This window comes from Enhydra lutris, unplaced genomic scaffold, assembly GCF_002288905.1.
Source record: "Enhydra lutris kenyoni isolate GAN:26980312 unplaced genomic scaffold, ASM228890v2 scaffoldscaffold6, whole genome shotgun sequence".
Classification (NCBI taxonomy): Eukaryota; Metazoa; Chordata; class Mammalia; order Carnivora; family Mustelidae; genus Enhydra; species Enhydra lutris.
In genome coordinates this window covers 662,835-681,346 of record NW_019154090.1, presented here as the reverse complement: position 1 = coordinate 681,346, position 18,512 = coordinate 662,835, and the positions used below count along the sequence as shown (strand labels likewise).

At 66.1% G+C, this 18,512-nt stretch overlaps 1 protein-coding gene across 11 annotated transcripts in view; it reads right to left on the bottom strand.

Annotated features, from left to right (window-relative positions):
• Nucleotides 1–404: 404 nt before the first annotated feature.
• LOC111141924 (potassium voltage-gated channel subfamily Q member 2) overlaps nucleotides 405–18,512 on the bottom strand; it is a 50,720-nt gene continuing 32,612 nt past the window's right edge. For 2 of the 11 annotated variants that reach the window (XM_022494781.1, XM_022494779.1), the window contains 7 exons: nucleotides 18,293–18,322; nucleotides 10,817–11,040; nucleotides 10,115–10,223; nucleotides 9,676–9,807; nucleotides 7,486–7,593; nucleotides 4,800–4,923; nucleotides 405–4,381 (listed from right to left, as the gene is read on the bottom strand). In XM_022494781.1, the coding sequence (XP_022350489.1) occupies nucleotides 3,689–4,381; nucleotides 4,800–4,923; nucleotides 7,486–7,593; nucleotides 9,676–9,807; nucleotides 10,115–10,223; nucleotides 10,817–11,040; nucleotides 18,293–18,322 (1,420 nt within the window). In that variant the 3' untranslated portion in view covers nucleotides 405–3,688. Of the gene's footprint in view, nucleotides 4,382–4,799; nucleotides 4,957–7,485; nucleotides 7,594–9,612; nucleotides 9,808–10,114; nucleotides 10,224–10,816; nucleotides 11,041–13,532; nucleotides 13,569–14,381; nucleotides 14,613–18,292; nucleotides 18,323–18,512 lie in introns of those variants that run through there. The other 9 variants (XM_022494786.1, XM_022494784.1, XM_022494783.1 and 6 more) reach the window with 8 other exon arrangements.

Here is an 18,512-nt window from a genome sequence, read left to right as displayed (position 1 = left end):
TGGGGGGCACCAGGGGCACGGAGCCCCACCGGCTGCTCGGGACCCGGCCACACTGATGAGGTGCCCCCAAACCCTCCATGGGCTGTCAGGCTGTCCCTCTGCACACCACGTTTATTTCAAGGGCTTGTGACATCGGAGGGTGGGACGATGTGTCTTCACTCTGGTCTTGCAGTGTCACGTCAGGGACGAACCCCTGAGCCCACCGCTGTGTACATTATTTACAATTTGGGGAGAATACGAAATAGATACAAACATCAGCATTTCTACAAAGGCCTCCCAGGGGCCATCCACACCTCTGGGCTTCAAGAAGCGTCTAGAAACGTCTCAGGGCCGATTCCATCCACACCCGGCACAGGCAAGGGGCACCTGCTCTACGGAGGGCCCCTGAACGTGGGGCCAGTGGAGGAGAGGATGCCGCCCCCTTGGCTTCTGTGTTACTGTGTCGAATCGGTGACCACCGGGGGACTCCAGCCTAGTACGAGGGGAGAAGGTCAGTTAAGCCAAATCACCAAATTAAAGACGTCGACCGTGCCTGGCTGGCTCGTGTGCTCTGGGCTCAGGGAGTAGGGCTGGCTGCGGGGCAGGTCCAGACCTGCCCTAAGCCCGTAGGCTTCCACACAGCAGTCCCGGCAGGGCGGGCTCCCGGAGCGTCCAAACGGGGCTTGAGAGCAGACCCCACAGGTGGGGATGACGGTGGCCTTCCACGGGGAGGGGACAGGTGGACAGGCCAGGGGGAGCCTCTGCCACGTAGCCAGGGCCCCTCCATCCTCCAGGGAGGACTAGCAAGGTCACGGCTCAGAGCATGTGGACAAGGGGGAGATGCGGGGCCTCAATATGCCAGGGAGAGAGGGGACAACACCCACATGGCCAAGGAGGGCAGAGGGAGGTGGCCAGGGCCCCAGGGTCACAACTGGATGCCCAGAGCTTCCCAGCTCAGTCCACACCGTGAGGTGGCATCCAGCCGACCAGAGGCTCTGGACAGCTGCTGGGCAGCGGATGTGAGGCGTGTGGGACCCCGGATGGGGCCAGGGGGCCCCTCTGCCCGTGCTGCCCAGGAGCCTGGGCACAGGAGCACCTGTCACTCCATGTGTCCATTCCTTGGGGCTTGAAGTGGGCAGACCCAGACAGAAAGCAAACGAAAGGCCACGGGAGTCAGGAGCTCAGTGAATGTGCGTGCACGTGTGTGTGTGCCCAGATGCGAGCTGAGTGTGAGCAGACTCCAGCCTCCCCCAGACCTCAGGAAACCCTGCCGCACCTGCCAAGGGGTGACAGCTGCCCTGAGCCCCACTCCGGTCACATGCGCCCCGCAGACGCCCCGTGACAGCACCGGCCTCTTCCTGCTCTTACCCCTCTGGAGGCGGGACCCGGGGTGCGCACGCTGCTTGGGCCTGGCTCTGCGGGTCTCAAGGAGACACCTTTACAATACCATCTCTCCCGCCTGTACCCGAAACCAGCTTCCCTTCCAAGGGGGCAGAGACTCCATGCAGGAGGCCTCACACCCTCCCTGGATGTGGGACCTGCCGGCAGGCCGACCCGTCCCTCCCGCTGCAGCCTAGGGGACCCCCTGCCCCTCCGAGGCCGGCTTCCTTGGCTCCCAAGGGCGCATGGCACAGGGAGTTTGGGGGACAGGCCCTGGAGCCCCCTCCTCCCAGGTCCTGGAGCCCCTGACGACCAAGACCCGGCAGCGGAGGGGTCCCCGTTGCTGGCACGGGGCCAGAGCTGGGGACGGATGTGGCCGTGCCACCCCGTGGTTCCTGCCCTGCCCAGGGGCCTGCAGCCCGAGTCCCCCGTGGCAGGAGGGTAAAGGGCACCGAGCCCAGAGGCAGGCAGCGATGGGAGGGCCAGCCTGCAGGGCCACGACACACAGGCCACATCAGGGGCTCACGGCATCTGCACTGGCAAGGACTTCTCACCACTGCGAGGCCCAAGGCCAGAGAAACACTGCCCTCAGGAACACAGTTCATCAGCGTGAGGGAAAACCAGCAGAGCTGCAGAACGCCTCCCCTCCAGGCCGTGGGGCCACTCACCTCCACGCCTGCCCCTCCCCAAGGCTGGGGAGGGGGTGTCCTCGTGCCGGGTCCCCGACACGAGCAGAGGTTCCCAACTCTGAGCCTTCGTCCTCCCGCTCTGGACGTCACCCTTGGGCAAACACAGGCTGGCCCAACCTCTGGCTGCCCATCAGGCAAGGAGGTGCCCAGAGCAGGATCAGGGGAAGGGGCAGCGCCCGCAGCCATGGCCCCGCCTGCTCAACAGACACGAGTCCCCAAGGAGAGCCGCAGGACCCCAGGCCCAGAGCCCGGGACCCTCAGCACAGCTTCCTGCGCACTTCCCAGAGGACAGGAGCGACTCTGTTACTGGCCACTTCCAGCCCCAGTCGCAGCGGGGCTCTCCCGAGAGGTAGGTTTCAGGGCAAGTCGCTCCACAGCGGGCTTGGCTGCGTCCAGCTCTAGTGCACACGCGGTCACCACCTCAGAGAGCGCCAGGTGACCAGACCCGTGGTCCCAACTGCCAGACACCTGCACACACTGAGCGCTGAGTGCCCAGAAGGGAAACCCCACAGCTGCTGTCCCTGGGGCCAAGGGGACAGGAGAGATGGGGGTGCCTGCTCCTTGAGGCCCAGGGTGGAGATGGGCATCCTTGAATCTCAAGAAGTCCCAGCCAAGGGACACGTCAGTGGAGAGCAGGTGAGTGGACGGTCAGCTCCAGTGGGGACAAAAGAGGCTTCCTACAGGAGAGAGCTGCTTGAACCCTGCAGAGGGAGGGGACCCCACAGCCCTCAAGAGGCTTTGAAGGGTTTTCCCAGGCCTTAGAACATCATTGTCCTGCCCCGGTCCTGTCAAGGTCCCAGGGATGGACCAGGGAGGCAAGACCCCCAGTGAAAGACACCATGTGAATCTGGTCACCAAACCCCTGGCCCTGGGATCTGGAAACAGGAGCCCAGCCTGGCCGTGCCCCAAGCCACCCAGCGCACTCCCTGCGCACAGGTCTCCTTTCAGAGCTGGTCGTGGCCTGGTGGTTGGTGCCCAGCCTGAGCAGAACAGACAGAACACGGGCTGCCCATCCCCAGATCTCCTGGCTGTGGGAGCCTCTGAGGACCCTCTTCCAGAGGCCTAGGGAGCAGCCCCGCCCCCCAGGAGCCCACGCTGGGAGGTGCTGGGGCCTCACCTCACCCCTTCCTGTCCAGGCCAGCATTCTGGACTCGGGACTGGTGCGGACCCGGGGGTGGGGGGAGGTGGTGCTGACCAGCGGCTCTCTGGAAGACAGCCCATCACCATGCCTGCCGTGTGGGGACAGCGGGGGCAGGGACCGAGGGACAAGGATAAGCCACACTCAAGGGGCAGCCGTACCTCCTGCAGCCGCAGGCACAGGCCGTGGCTCCCTCCCCTCTAAGCCTCAAGGCCACCGACCCTTCCGCAGCAGCCACCCTCACCCGCGCCCTATGCCTCCTCCCCACTGCCGGGGGTCTGTCCTCAGCTGTCACCCCCACTCGCACCCGCGCCAACGGGCTCACAGTGGGCACGGCCGGCCTGGCTGCCCCTCGTTAGAAAAGAAACTCTTGTCAGCCTTCGCCACGTGAGACCTGGTGCCCCCAGCCTGCCCCACCCGTGTCGCTCTGAGGAAAGGGCCCGGGAGAGTCCCGTCCGCACACCTGGAAGGCCGAGAGTCAGGGAGAGGCCAGCGGGTGGCCTCATTTCCGGGGCCCGGCCCAGCCCACGTCGCCGAAAGGGCCCTCCCCAGTGGCGGAGCGTGGCGGGGGACCGCACGGGGTGCAGAGGTCCGAGTCCGTGTCTGACTCGCCCTCCGCGATGTAGGGCCTGACTTTGGCGCAGGGCGCGGCGGCCGCACCACAGGTGTTGAGGACGTCCAGGTTCTCCTTGGACTGGGAGATGCTGAAGCCGCTGAACGAGCGCTCCAGCTCCTCGTGGTCCACCGACGGGATGGAGATGGACGTGTCGCTGTCCCGCAGGGCCCCCTCGTGCCTCAGGAACTCCGTGCTGGCCCGGGGACCCCCGCTGTAGGCCGAGAGCGACCGCTCGTGGGCGGGTGGGGGCGGGATCCGCACCAGCGAGCCAGGATCACCCACGGGGGAGGTGCCGTGGCCCTGGCGCGGGGGGCACTGCTGCTGCCACGAGGTGGAGGGCGGGCACTGGGCCGGGGGCGCCGAGAAGTTCTTCTGGCCCGTGGAACTGGCTGAGCGGATAAGCTTGACGATGCAGGCGCCCCTGTCCCCGTGCTCCCGGCTGTCCTCGGGGCTGTGGTACGGCGGCGCCGGCTCCGGCTCCTTGGCCCCAAAGTAGGCCTCCGTCTCCGCTGGGGGGATGCCCATGCGCTGCATGTAGATGTTCACGAGGAAATCCAGCTTCTTCTCCATGGACAGGACCTACAAGGGGAGCTGCTGGACCAGGCCTGGAGCTCTCCGGGCAGGGTGGCGGGGGGCCCGGGCCGCTCCCGGGAAGTGGGGGCGGGGTGCTGGGCTCTCCTGGAAGTGGGGGGCCCAGGCTGCTCCAGGAGGTAGGGGGACCCCGGGCTGCTCCTGGGAGGTGAGAAAGCCCTGGGCTGCCCCCACCCCCCAGAGGTCCAGAAGCAGCAGGAAGCAGACACAGCAGCTTAGCCTCTGAACCCTCCCTTCAGTGTGTGGTCCCTTTGAGCAAACCCCACAGTTCCTTTCCTTGGTTCCCAGAAGCACGCCCCAAGTGCTTCTTACACATGGGCCCCAAGAACCCACTCCCCAGAGAGAGCTTTGACCCACCCCTGGAGCCCAAGGCCCTGCCCGCAGGGCCCGTCTCTGCGCCTCCTACCTGCTTCTCCACTTTTCCCAGCCGTCCCATCATGCTGGGGTCTTCGGGCAGCTCCGCCTCGGCCGGGCCCTTGGTGCGGTCCTTGTCGGTGATCGCCGGGCCCCGCCCCACGATCTGGTCCACTCTGCCGGGAAGAGACCCCAGCCCCCAGCATGAGCTCGGGTGGGTGTGGCGGGGCCCATGGCCCTCTCCTCCTGGGCCAGGCCACAGCCCCCCAGATCTAGGCTCCGGGCTGAGCCCAGCGCCGACTGGGGGGGCACCAGGGTGCCAGGACAGGTGGACGCTGGGCACCTGGTCTCGCCCCGCTCACTGAACCTGAGGGGCTCCCCTGCCGATCCAGTGGGCTGGCACATTAGCAAGGAGTAAAGTGGTGGGGATTGGCGCCTCGAGCCCCCCAGGTCCCCTCTCCTGTGCCCGCCCCATCCCTGAGCTTTACTCCTCCACAATGTGCCACGGGGTCCTCAGCCCAACGGGGGTCTGGGGTGGGCAGAGTTCCACGTGTGCGGCAAGAACATAAGCAGAAATGACAAGAGCCATGGCTCCATGCACACGGGACGGGGGTTGGGGCACAGACTGACAGGAAACCGCCAACGCACAACGGAGGGGCAGACAGAGCCACTGCCAAACGGGGAGTCCGTGAGTGCTTGCGTGGGGGCGACGTGTGCGTGTGAGCGTGTGTGTGCACGCGCGAGCCCGTGCGAATGCATGTGCAGAACGCAGCTGCGCTCGGCTCCAAGGAGGCCACAGGGCACGAATGGCGACAAGACACACAGGTTTTCTAGAGGGAAAGGGGACCCAGCACAGTCCCTGCGGAGCAGAAAGGGCCACCGGAGGGCTCAGAAGGGGCCACTGCTGTGGCGTGGGCTCTAACACTTGTGCCGAGACCACAGGCACGTGGGAGCTTGGAAACAGAGACCCCGGCTGTCTGCGAGCCGCAGTGCCGAACCCCCAGGCCTGCCGAGCGCACAGCTCTCCCCCGGGCTAAGGCCAGGTAGCCCCGCCTCATCCCTGGCCGGGAGCCCCAAACACATTCCTCGAGCTTTGGGGTGCGGGAGGGCACGGCTCCCACACCCGGGCAGGGGGCCTCGTCTCGGCGACCTTCCACACCAACAGGCTGCCCTGTCTGCCTCTGGGGGGGGGGGGGGCTTGGGGGGGGGCTTTTCCTGCCGTTGCACGAAGCGGAAGGGGGTGGGGAGCCGCGTCAGCCGTGGTGCAGCGTCATGCCCTGGAGAGCCGCGCATGCTCGCCTCATGCACCAAGGACAAGGAGCCATGGGGGACAGCGGGGGCCCTCGGGCTCCAAGCAGACGCCGGTGGGGAGCAGGAGGGAGAAGCGTTCTCTGGGGTTTCTGGGCGTCCACACAGGCACCGGTGCTCAGCGCCTTCACCCCTGCCACATGACGGGCCGCCTGCCTGGCCGGTCCCACGGGGAGCCTGGAGCTGCCACGGGTGGGGGCTGGAGAGGGACCTTCAAGGGGCCCGGGCCATCCCTCCCCCGGCCTCAGGTAGAGGAGTGAAGTTTAACCCCCATGTGCCCACGCCATCCTTCTGGTGCCTTCTCTGGGTGACCCTGTGTGTCCTCTGGCCGCAGTGGTCCAGAGGCCTGGGGGGCCCTGAGAGCCGCAGGACCTTTCTAGCTCCTGGCCTAAGGATTCAGCCGCCGCCCCCAGAGCAGCACACGAGGGCATCAAGGCTGGGCATCAAGGCTGCAGAACACTGTCTGCCGCTGCCCTGGGTCAGGCCTGCTCCCCCTCCCCCAGGGACTCCCTTCTCATGGGAGAGCCACCTGGTGGAGAGGACCGGTGTGCCAACCCTCAGCCTCACGGGTAGAAGTCCTGGCGCACGGGGAGCGCGGGGCAAACACACAGTCCCTCCATCAGCCAGCTTGGCCAGCATCCCTGCTGGTCTCCGGGATGCCCTTGGGCCCCTCTGCCCTCCTCCCTGCCCCAGGGGCTCTGCTCTCCCCCAGGTGACCAGACCTGCTCCGGGGGCATAGGTCACAGCCGTCATCTGAACCATCCCAGGGAGGCAGAAGGCCCTGGAGCTTGAACTCCTCACTACAGAAACGACTTCTGCTAACTCACCACCTAACCATGCCCTTGCCTTCCTCTCCGCCCATGGGCCAGGGCCAGCTTCGATGATGCTAATTCTGATGGTTGGAAATAAAGCTCCAAGGTCTCGGGCTTTCCCTGGGAGCCTCACCCGGTGCTGGGCGCCTGGCAGGGACGTTCCCATTTATTCTTCACGGAGTTTCAAGGCAAGAGAAGCAACAGGACCTACTCAGATCTATGGAGCAGCCCAGGTCAGCCCCACTGAGGGGAGGGCATCAAGGGAGAGCCCCAGAGGGGCTGGGAAGGACGCCACCAGCCACGGAGCCCTGCAGCTCTGAACACATCGGATCCTCACGGGGGCACCCCTTTGCTTCTGGCCCGGAAGCGTCCCCCAGGCAGCCGCCATGCGGGATGTCCATGGAAAGGAGCTCCCGTGGCAAGCTTCTCCAGAGCCTACCAAGAGGAACAGCTCCAGGGCACCCTGCCCTGCCCCCCATCCGGGGCCCCGGGGGCGCCACCTTCCCCTCGTGCTGCTTCGCGGGGGAGGTGCAGGACAGGCGCTGCCGTCATGTGGCCTGGGGCGAAGGGGGCTGGCCATTCCACAGAGACAAGGCGGGGAAGGGTTGGCGTCCTGACCTAGGTGAGTACTGGGGTGACTCTCTCGGAGGGGCCGTGGGTCCTTTGGTGGGGTACTTCTTGTGCCGGGGAGTTGAAGGGGGTGGGGGGCCCACAATCATATCTATCCTGGCGAGCGAACAAGAAAAGAGACACCAGCAAACGCATCGTGAGGCGCACGGAAGGGGAGTCGGCGGGGGGACACCCCACACGCAGTGCAGGGACCACCACGCTCGCCTGGCGGGGGCGGCGCCTGATCTCTCCCGTGCCCGGCTGCGCGTAGGACTGGGAAGCCGCGGCCTCACGGCTGAGCCCAGCCCGCCCGGGGTGTGCACAGGAGCCACTGCCGCCAGTGCACGGGCCCGAGGACACCGGCCGTGGACAGCCGTGCAGCTCTGCCGGCGACGGGCAGGACATCCCGGCTCCCTGGGCCCATTTGTGTTGTTTTTCCAGACAGAAAGGGAGGGGAAGGGAAGTTGAGGACAGAAGAGCCTCGTGGACCAAATCAGCCTCCCTGAGACGTGGGAACAGCCCAGCGGCCGAGACACTGCCCTGCTCTCACACATCTGCGTGTGCACGCTCACGCGTGAGCACACACGCACACACAGGTCCGCACCGTCCTCGCACACTCGCACACATACTCGCTCACACACATTCCCACAGATCACACACATGCAACCGCGCACATGTCTGTCCACACACACAGCACAGGTCTAGCTGGTGCTCCGGGGGGGGGGATGGTAAGTGATGGGCTTCCTGGCCTTAGCCCGTGTGGAAGAAGGGGTCACCACCCCCCGGCTTCCCGCCCCACAGGAGCAGCTGTGGGTCCAGAGGGACCCCTGCGGGGCATCCCGCTGCAGGACTGGAGACGCCCCCACGGCAGGCGCTCACTGACCTCCCCCGAAGGAGGACTTCCATCCTGCCGGGGGCTGGGCAGCTGGGCGGACTTAGGACTGTCCCTTGGCTGGCCAGACCTTCTCCCAGCCAGGGCCCAGGGTCCTGGGGCAGACAACCCACAGCAGCCCAGTTTAGGGGACCTGGGCAGGGGAGGGAACGTTGGCAGAACCATGGGACCCACTTCGGGAGGGACCCCAACAACAGTCCCGTGGGCTCCTCCCAGAACCTGCAAACACATGTGCTCACACAGGCTTGCTTAGACGTGGCGGGGGGTGCACACCTGTACGCTCGTGTGTCACGGAGGTAGCGAGTGCATGTATGTGGGCACAAGGCTGAGAGTGACTGTGTGTGCACGTGTGTCTGTGTATCCGTGCATATACATGTATGTCGGTCCACGTGCAAGGGTATCCATACCTGTGTGCCCATGGGCTGCACCCATGTGTGTCTGTGCCCCGTGCACACATGCATGCGCCCTGCGTGTGTCCGTGTGTGTCCACGTGCATATGCATATGCTATCTGTGTGCTGACGTGCGCTTGCACACAGGAGTGGACATGCGTCCTATGCATGTGTGTCCACGCCTGTGGCCGGTGCGCAGGCAAGCCCAGAGTGAGCCAGCGGCCTCACACGCGCACAGCTGCCTGTGAGCAGAGCACCGGGCGCCCCGCCATTGTCATGCCCCAGCCCTGCTTCCTGCCAGGGGAGGGGGAGCCCCCTGTGAGGCCAGGGCGTGGACGGGTCTTTCTGCTCCCATGAGCGTCCTTGCTTCCCAACAGGGCTTGTGAACCTGCCTCATCCCGAACACACGCACACACGTGTGCACACACACGCGCGCACGTGACATGACACACACAGAGGCACATGCGCGCACACACATGCAGGACATGTGTACGCACGCGCGTGCGCCCGGCACACATACGCACACACGTGTGCACACATGCACCCGTGCGGGTGACCACAGATGCCTGGAGACGTGCGCTCACGTGTGTGCGGTCACACGACACCTGTGCGCACGGGCGGGCGTGTGAGTGCACACACACACACACGCTCACCCCCCACAGCAGGGGCAGGAGGGAGAGGAGGGAGAGACGACAGAAACAGTCAAACAGACCACACGAGGACACAGCAGGACGCCCGCACAGGGCCGGCGCAGGGCTGGAGGCGGCAGCGGGCAAGGCTGACCACCGTGTGCCCCTCTGCACCCCCACACTACACCTCACCCCCATACTGGCCCCCGAGAGCCGCCACCCCACTGGGGCCACGCTGGCTGTGGCCCAGACGGACCCCCAGGGCCGGGCAGGCGGGTGCTGTCTTGCCTGGACTGCAGGTTTTTGATACGGGACAGCATGTCCAGGTGGCCGGCCGAGTACTGCTCAATCACGTCCATCACGTCGTACGGCCGCAGGCTCTCTTTGAACTTGCGCTTGGACACCAGGAACCGCATCACACTGGGGGAGCACGGCCGTGAGCCCTGGGCCAACCCCTGCCCTGGGCCCTCCCAGCATCTCCCAGAACATCCACCGGTCGCATTGCCACAGTGATCCGGCCCCACGCACCTGCCACATCCCCAGGCCACGCCCAGGCCCGGGGGGCAGACAGACCCTCGTCCCTGGGGTGGGCAGGGGACAGCTCTGACAGGGGCGGGTGCGCGGGAGCCAACACCAGCTCCCAAAGGACCCAAAGCCCAGGGACAGAGACCGCACCCCTCCTGGACTCCGCAGGGAGGCCCCTTGCCCTGGACGCTGGGTGCCTCACCACACAGCCCGGATGCTGACTTTGAGGCCCGGGGTCAGATCTTCTGTCACAAACTCGCAGTTGCAGCTCTTAATGTCTTCTGCAATGTCTTCCCCGGGGAGGCTTGCTTCTGGGTGGAAGGAGACACAGCCCATGAGGGGCTGAGCTGCGCCAGGGGACCGACATTGGGGACGGCGTCAGGGGAGCCCCGAGAGCAGCACCCTGCGCTCTGGAAACCCACCCTCTGTCCCACCGAGGCCCCAAGAGAGGCCCACGTGATGGCTGAAAAGTGGACGGACGGGCAGACCCATGGCTATGGCCGCAGGAAACAACGGAGCATCAGCCCGCCAGAAACCGGCGTGAAGCCTGATGGTGGCCCGGCGTGGAAACACCTGGAAACAGGTGCACACAGCATGTGATTCCACATGTGGGAAATGTCCAGAACAGACTGGCGGTGGCCAGGGGCTGGGAGGGACTGCTAGCGGGCACGGGTCTCCTTTGGAGCATGGAAACCCCTAGAACGAGAGAGGTGATCTGGGCTGCGCCATGAATGTGCTCACGGCTGCTGAGCTGTTCGCTTGAAAGCGGCTGGTTTCATGTTACGTGACTTCACCTCGAAAAGAAGAAAGGGAAAAGGGAAGCTGCTGCTCAAAGAGGCTACAGGGCCCCGGAGGTGCCCGGCAGGGCGCCGCTGGACCGCGGGAAGCCCGCGGCCTGACCCACCTTCCGAGTTCTGTCGGGACGCAGCGCCCTTAATCCGGAAGGCCTGCCTCGCCCGGCTGCGGTCCCCAAAGCTCCAGCTCTTCGGCACCTTGCTTGGGCTGTCCTCCAGACTCTGGTCGGCGCTGGGAGACCGCCGGACGGTCTGGGCCTGAGGGGACCCCTTGCCCTTGGCAGCCACACCTCGGGGGCTGGAGAAGACACGGTCTTTCAAACTGACCTTCTGACTGCTCCCACGAGGGCCGACAGGCGGGCGGACACACACAGAAAGACAGCAAGAGAAGTCACTCCGGAAGGAACGCGCACACCCCACTGTCCGTTCACCGCTGACGCCTACACGTGGAGGGGGGTGGTGGCAGGGAGACAAGGAGCGCAGGGGGGTGGGCACTCCGAGGGCCACTCAGGGGCTCGGCCTGGCTGGGGAGGGGTCAGCGGACACTTAAATCACTTTCGGTGCTACAGGAAGGTGCCAGGGTCCTCTCCACACAGTCCTGTCAGGTCTCCCCCTCCAAGGTGATGTGAAGGCCTCAAACGCCGTGCAGGTACGGCTTTTCCCTGCACACCTTCTGTGGGTCCCTCCAGTGGTTCGCCCCTGGATGGCCCGCCCCTCCGCGCCCCATCCCTGCCCCGAGGCAGCCTCTTCCCCCTGCCGCCTGCCCCAGGGTCCGGAGGCCAAGCCCCAGGAATCACCTGGAGGAAGGGTCTGGGCCAGGAGTGGGAGCCTGGGAATTACGGAGAGGGCAACTGTCCCCTGTTGACTCTGCAGGGCAGACCTGTCCAGCCCTCTTGCCCCCAGGGCCAACACAGGCCCCACGCCCACACACAGGAGATGTCTGGGGACCGCAGTCCCACACCGCCAGAGAGACAGAGTAGACAGGCTCCCTCTGCCAGCCGCCTCGCAGGAACAGACCTCTGGTCTGAGGCCACAGTGGGGGCAGGGAGCAACGCTGGCCGGCCAGCCACAGCCCTGCCGGGGTCCCCAGGCTCCCACCCCCGGGCCTGTATCTCTTGGAAACTATTAAGTCTGGGCCACAGCCAGGAGGCAGGAGGGGGTCACGATGGTCCAGGTGCCGGTCAGGCCCAGGGACCCGGCGGCCACCGGCCACTTTCCACTGTCCACAACCAAGGCTCTTGTGACCTGAGGACCTGCTCCCACCCAGCCACCGGCAGGAGCCGCAGAACTCCTGAAACAGTCTCTGAGGCAGGCCCTGCGCTGCCCCGAGGTATGTGACAAGCTGCCTGGGGTCTCTCCTCTCACTGGGAAGCTGCCACCACGTGCTCACCCCTCAGACCTCGCCAGACCCCGCTGTGGCTCCCCCGGGTCAGCCGCCTCCAGCAACCCCAACCAGGACCCACAGCCAAGACAGGTCCCTCGGACGGCGCAGACGTGACTGGGCCACGGAGAAGTGGCCAGCGGCCTGGTCTGTCCAGTCTGACGCTGCAGTCCCAGCCAGTCCCCCCCGGGCAGCTGAGATCATCCGTTGGCTAGACTGAAGGCCTCGTGGGATGACGAGAAAAGGAAGAAAGGAGCCCCTAAGGGCTGGCAGTCGCCTCAGGTGTGCGTCGCACTCAGGAGTGGGGCAGGCTTCTACTTGCCCGGGTCACCGGCCCCAAGCCTGGAACAGGTGTGCCCAGCATGAGGCCAAGAATGGGCAGACCGGAGCCGAGGGAAGCCCAAATCCAGGTGCCCCAGGGCCCTCGGCACAGATGACCTTCCCCTTCCCAATGGAGACCAACATTTGGTCCGGGGAGACCATAAGAAGCAATGGCCTCACCTAGCCCCCAGTAGCCGGACCCACACAGCTGCCCCGAGGACGGAGCCACAGGAAGGCCTTGCTGTCGCAGCCCTGGAATGCCCGGGCTGGGGAGGGGCACTTGGCCGGAGGAGGCCACCGTGCGGATGGCCTTGCCCGGCTCAGCCGGCAGGCGCCCTGCCCACTAGACCTGCCCCACACCCAGCGGCGCACACGGCGCCTGCTCCCGGAGGCCTCAAGGGAGGGTTGCCCTAACCTCACAGGCCAAGGACAGAAGCAAACGAACACGAAGGATGGGGTTCTGGCCGCCTGCTCGGGGGAAAGAGCACTCGGCGAGACCACCGTGTGTGTGAAAGGGCACTTTCCTGGCATCTGCCCTTTGGCGTTCACACGGGACCAAGGAGAAAGCTCGGGAGGGTCTGGGGGGAAAGCCAAGCCCCAGCCTTTCCCCCCCTGCCTGCCACCCCGTAGCGAGATTCTAAGGCCCGGGGCCAGTTGAGCAGAGGTGGGGCAAGGGGAGGCCCCGCCTGCGATCTGCCACACCTGAGTCTGCACAGCCAGAGCCTGGCTCAGCCGGGAAGAGGAGCATCCACAGGAGCGGCCCTGCCTCACCGGACCACTGGACCACGGATGCCCAGGGAAAGTGCGACGGATGCAGTGACATTCGTGGGACGGGCACACAGCAAGGCTGAGCTTGGCCTGGGCTCCTGGACTGGCTGTGGGCCCCGCCGGCCCTTCTGGTCCCCAAGCAGCGTGACCACAGCCCCCGACCCGAGGGACCAGCCGGTGGCCCCACAAGCTCTGTACAAGCAGGACAGCTTCGGCCGGGGCCCCAGATCTCCACTCCCGGGGCTGCAAGTCTTCCCCAAGCGCCTACCTCCGGGAGCACACAAGCAAGGTGGACAGGCGGGGGAAGGCAGGCCTCCGAGCCCCTGTCCGGGGGAGACTCAGGAGCATGCAGATGCGGGTGGACAAGCATGCCGCCGCCTGGGCCCCCGGGCCTGCCGACAGCCCCACCCCCGCCCGCCGCTCCACCACTGCTTCCGGGGCATGCACGGGGGGGGGGGGGGGGCACAGCTGCCCACACGCTGCACTGCTCAGGGAGGGAGGCAGGCAGGAGGGAGACGGGCTGGGGGGACCCAGAGCAAGCAAGAGGACAGACGCTTCCACACACCCGACAGCAGACAGTGGACAGAGAGTGGAGGTGCGGACAAGGGGCCCACGGTGCAGAGGGCTGGGGTGGGGGCCGATTTTCCACCGTCCCGTGTCCAGTCCACCCTAAACCAGGCCTGTGGAGGGAAGGGGGAGCCGAGGGTCTCCGGCTCTGTGGCGTGTCCGGGGAGCCCGGCACACACGGGACGGAGCTGCCTCCCGCAGGCGGGGCGGCCAGTTCGGAGTGGCCGTCCTCGGGTGCGTAGTAGAGGTGCTAGATCGGCGATCCCCAGGGAAGGGGCTCACCAGAGAGCAATGAGGGCCCCAGAGGCCACTGGCGCCCGATCTGGGCTTCCGAGCCCCTGCCGGCCCCCCGGCCTGCTCAGAGCAGGGCATGGTTTGGCTCGGGGAGAGAAGTATGTTGGTGCGGCCACCACCGTCAGCGGGAGGCAGTTCGGAATCACAGGGGCGGGGGAGGGGGCCTGGCGCTCCGCGGCAGCGAGGGGCCGCGGAGGCCGCGCTGCCAATCAGAATCGTGGCCGGGGGGGGGGGGGGGGGGCGGGGGGGGGGGGGGGCCGGCCGCCCCCCCCCCCCTCCAGACCCTCGGGTGAGGGGGGTGCGTGGGGGGGGGGGGGGGTGGGGAGCCGTGCAGCAGGCGGTCAGTGCGCGCGGCTCGCCCCGCGGTACCTAGAGTGTCCGGGGCAGCATCCACACAGGGACTCTCTGCACGGTCTGCCTTTACTGCAAATGAGGAGAGCGCAGTTAGTCCTGGCGCTCAGGCGGACAGGACGCACGGCCACCCTGCGGCCGCGGCTCTGGGCTTGGGGTCCGCCCACCGCGCCCGCGTCCAAGCAGCGGCCGTGAGGGGGCCGCACAGAAAGTCTCCCGCCGGCCTGGAAAAGAAAACAGTGCCCTATTTTTGGAGAAAAAAAAAAAATCCCGTTTTTTTCCTCCAAAAATACCTTTTCCTTCCAGAGTTAGAGTTTTGGGCCGTGTCTTTTTAAAGATGTATTATTTTTTGCTATATTCATGCCAACAAAAAAATAATACATGGGCAAGACTTTGCAAAAGGCTGGTTCCGGATGGACAGGATTCCGGAAAGCACACACTTTAGAGAGAAGAACGTGCAGTCTGGCGCCACAAACCAGTCACCGAGGCTTCGCCAGGCCCTGCCAGCCGGAAGTGGCCCCAGTTTACCCTGGAGGGAAGCTCAGGAGAGCAGCCTTGGGGACCCTGGATCTAAATGGACTGCCGACATCGGTCCCCTGGGGCTCGGTGCTGAAGCCCTGAGCCAGGCCGGACCTGCTGGCCGCTCTTTGGGCAAAGCCCCACCCGGGTCCACACTCCCTGCTCCCCAGAAGCCGGCCCAGAAGGCCCTAGAGCCGTCTCTGCACGAGCTCAGGCACATTTCTAAGCAAAAATGAAAACCACACACCAGGACCTTCTGCTTTCCTGGGGTCTCCCTCCCCCCATCCTTCCACCTGTCTGTCCCTCCGTTCCCCCCCCCCCCCCACAGCTGCTGCTCAGACGGCCGCCCTCATACTGTGGGGCCAAGGAACCAGACGCACCGACCACCACTCTCAGAAACCAGCCCCGGGCCTCTGTGCCCAGAGTCCACACAAGTAAATGCTGGTGGCGCCTGCCTGTGTTCAATAGGACCTCAGGGAAAGGACACACTCTGCTAGTCCCGCAGGGTGAGCAGGTCAGGCTCCTCAGAAAACTGTGTGTGGCCCAGGGGCTGTGAGGGCCACGGTTCCCCCACAAGCCACCCTCCCCTCCAGGGGGATTGCCTCTCTGCGGGGTCCTCCCGGTGAGGGACCAAGGGTCCAGCCTTATCAGCAAATGGGCTCACCTGGGGACAAGAGTCCATGTGACTCAGTACCCAGGCCCATGCTCTCCACTGCCCAGCAGCTCTGGCTGCTCACAGAAACCCCTCAAATTTGGGGCAAATGCTCTCTCCCAAGGCACACCTCACGTCAGCCACAGTCTCACCACAGCCGAAGACGGGACCCTCGTGCTCTCCCCTCCCAGGGCTCCACAGGCCAGCACACAACCCCCACCCCCCAGCACCTGGAGGCTCTGTCCAGGGGAAGAGGACAACAGGGGGATGGTCTCTGCCTCCAACACCTTAGAAGGGCCCCAGCTTTGACCAAACCCCCAGCCAGCTTTGCTGCCTTCAAAACTCCCTGCACAGACACGGGGCCTAGATGCATGACCCGGGTGTCCCGAGGGCGTCCCGAGGCCCAATAGCCTGGGGCCTGGCTCACGGTACTTAGTGAAAACTGAAACAGCCCCATGTGGCCAGCGGCTCCTGGGCTGCCGGAGCCCACGGCCTCCCTGAGCATGGCCCCAGCCTGGCACTGGGATTTTCCTGCCCACAGAAGCCGACAGCAGAGTCCCGGGAGTGGCGGGCGGGCGAGGCCGGGGGCCTGGGGACCACGTGGGAGGAAGAGGCGCCCACAGACACTCACCAAGACCAGACTGAACAGACGGGCACTCAGACACGGCACGCGGCTGCCGCCGACGAGGGGACCCACACGGACAAGGGGGCAAAGCAGCTGGAGGACAGGGTCTCCTCCAGGCACGGGGTGGGAGTGCGCGGTGAGAAACAGGGTGGGGCAGAGGGCAGAGGGCAGAGGGCAGGTCACAGACACGCCCAGAGCAGCGCAGCCCGAGACCCTGCAGCCTGCCCCCCACCCCCCACCTTGACCTGATCCAGGCGGCCTCGGCCTGACACCAGCACAGCCACAGCGGGTCCTGCCGAGCCGAGGACCCCGCACGGCCGGGGCGCATACCCGCCACGACCCCGGACTGGGAGGGCGCCTCGCGGCAGCTGGGCAAGGGTCTCCGTGCCCGCCCCATCCACCTGCCCAGACGGGTCAGCGCCAGCGGGATCCTGGCATGCAGGCGGCAGGCAGCGGCCCGGCCACGACCGCCCAGCGCCACACACCGGACGCAGGGCCCACACCCCCATCAGCACTTCCCAGAGCAGGGTCTCCCTGCCCCGCAGCCCTGGGACAGGCCCAGCCTCTCACGGCCCCGGCGGCAGAACAATTTCCTGCCTCCCTGCTACGCACTAGCTGCTGGCAAGGGGGTCTGCGGCTGCCCAGGGGAGGGACAGAAACGCCACCCTCCCTCACCCGGCGACAAGTGTGCCTCACAGGGTCTTAGCCCAGCGTCCGCCAGGAGGAGGGCCGGGCCAAGCTGGCCCCTGGGGAAGCCGCTGGGTCACGGGCAGGCAGGGACACACGGACACACGGGGAGGAGACAGAGGGGCGTGTGCGGAAAGCGGGGGGGCCACGGAACGTGCCGGAGAGCCGGGGGCTCCCGCGTGTCCTCACCTTGAGTCCTGCTGTCAGGGTCAGCCACCTCCTCCCCAAAGACAGACGGACGTGAAAGGGGCCCAAGAAGGGCAGTGACAAGATTAAAGGCACTTGGGGGGCAGGCAAGAGTGTCCAAATTGGGGGGAGGGCAGGAGAGAGAGAGAGAGAGAGAGGCTGAGACGAGGGTCGTGGGGAGGGCCACGAGAAGCCGCATCAGGCCGGGGGGCCTCGGGTGGACGGGGCAGAGCCACGGGCCCGCCTCCCCCGGGCTCAGGGTGTGGCGCGGAAGCACCGGGGGGCCCAAGGAAGGGGGAAGGGGCAGCCCCATGGTCCCCCACACGCCAGGCCGAGCTCGGCATGCGTTTCCCCCTCCACCCTGACGGCGAGCACGGCACTCTCCATGCCGGGTAGAGCAGCCTGGCCCCTGGCAGCTTTCTGAGCCGCTGTGAGGGGTCGGTCCCCGTTGTTCCTCTGGCCGGTTTGGGGCCACTCCTTGCGATTCCAGACACAGGCTGTCAGTCCCCCCAGGGGCACTCGGGGGATGGGGGAGGGCAGGGCTCAGACTAACTCCAGCTCCACAAACTGAAGGGACAGCTGAGTCACTGACGGTCCAGAAGGGCACTGATGGAAGGCAGAGGGACTCTGGCCCGGGGTCGGGGTACTAGACTCAGGCTGCGGCCTGGGGACAGGGTGCCAGGGGGACCCCAGGCTCAGAGGACTCAGCACAGTGACACACACGCAGGCTGGGCTCCATCAGGCTTGAAAGTCATGAACTAGCCGGGAGTTTCCCTTGAACACGGGGCAATGGCAGGTAGCTGTCCACCCTTCTCCACCCTCAGAGATAGCCCCGGGCAGTCCCTGCGCGGCCCGGTCCCTAATCAGCTCGACAGCTAACACACCTGCAGAGGCTAGACAAGCAGCACTCACAGAACAGGGGCATCTGTCTCCACCGGAGAGGTGGGACACGGGGCCAGAGTGGGGGTGTTTGCCGACACCCTCCTGCCTTAGGGCCCCGGGGTGGGCGGGGTGGGGGGAGCGGTCCCTCGCTGTCCACCCTGGAGCTGCAGGACAAGGGTGCTGAGCACAGGCGAAGTGATTAAAGGGCCCAAGGCGGCCGGCAGTGTCCAGACACACAGTTCCACACGTGGGCACGCACAGGGCCCCTGCTGACACGCAGTGAACAGACACGGAGGGACCGGCACCGGGCACAGCAGCGAGCCCGAGGCAGCAGGGGACAAGCAGGCACTGACCTGGGAGACGGCTCCGGCTGAGGCTCCTTCCTTTAAACAGAAGCGACAAGACGGTGAAAAGTTGGCCCGCCGCGCAGACCCCACCGCACAGAGGGCCCAGTGGACCTCCCGTGGCACCCACCACGGTCCACAGCCCCACCCGGCCCCCACCTGAGGCCCACCCACCCCAAGAGCCCCCGGAGGGCCCGAGGAGGCAGTCCTGCAGGAGAGAGGGAGTTCT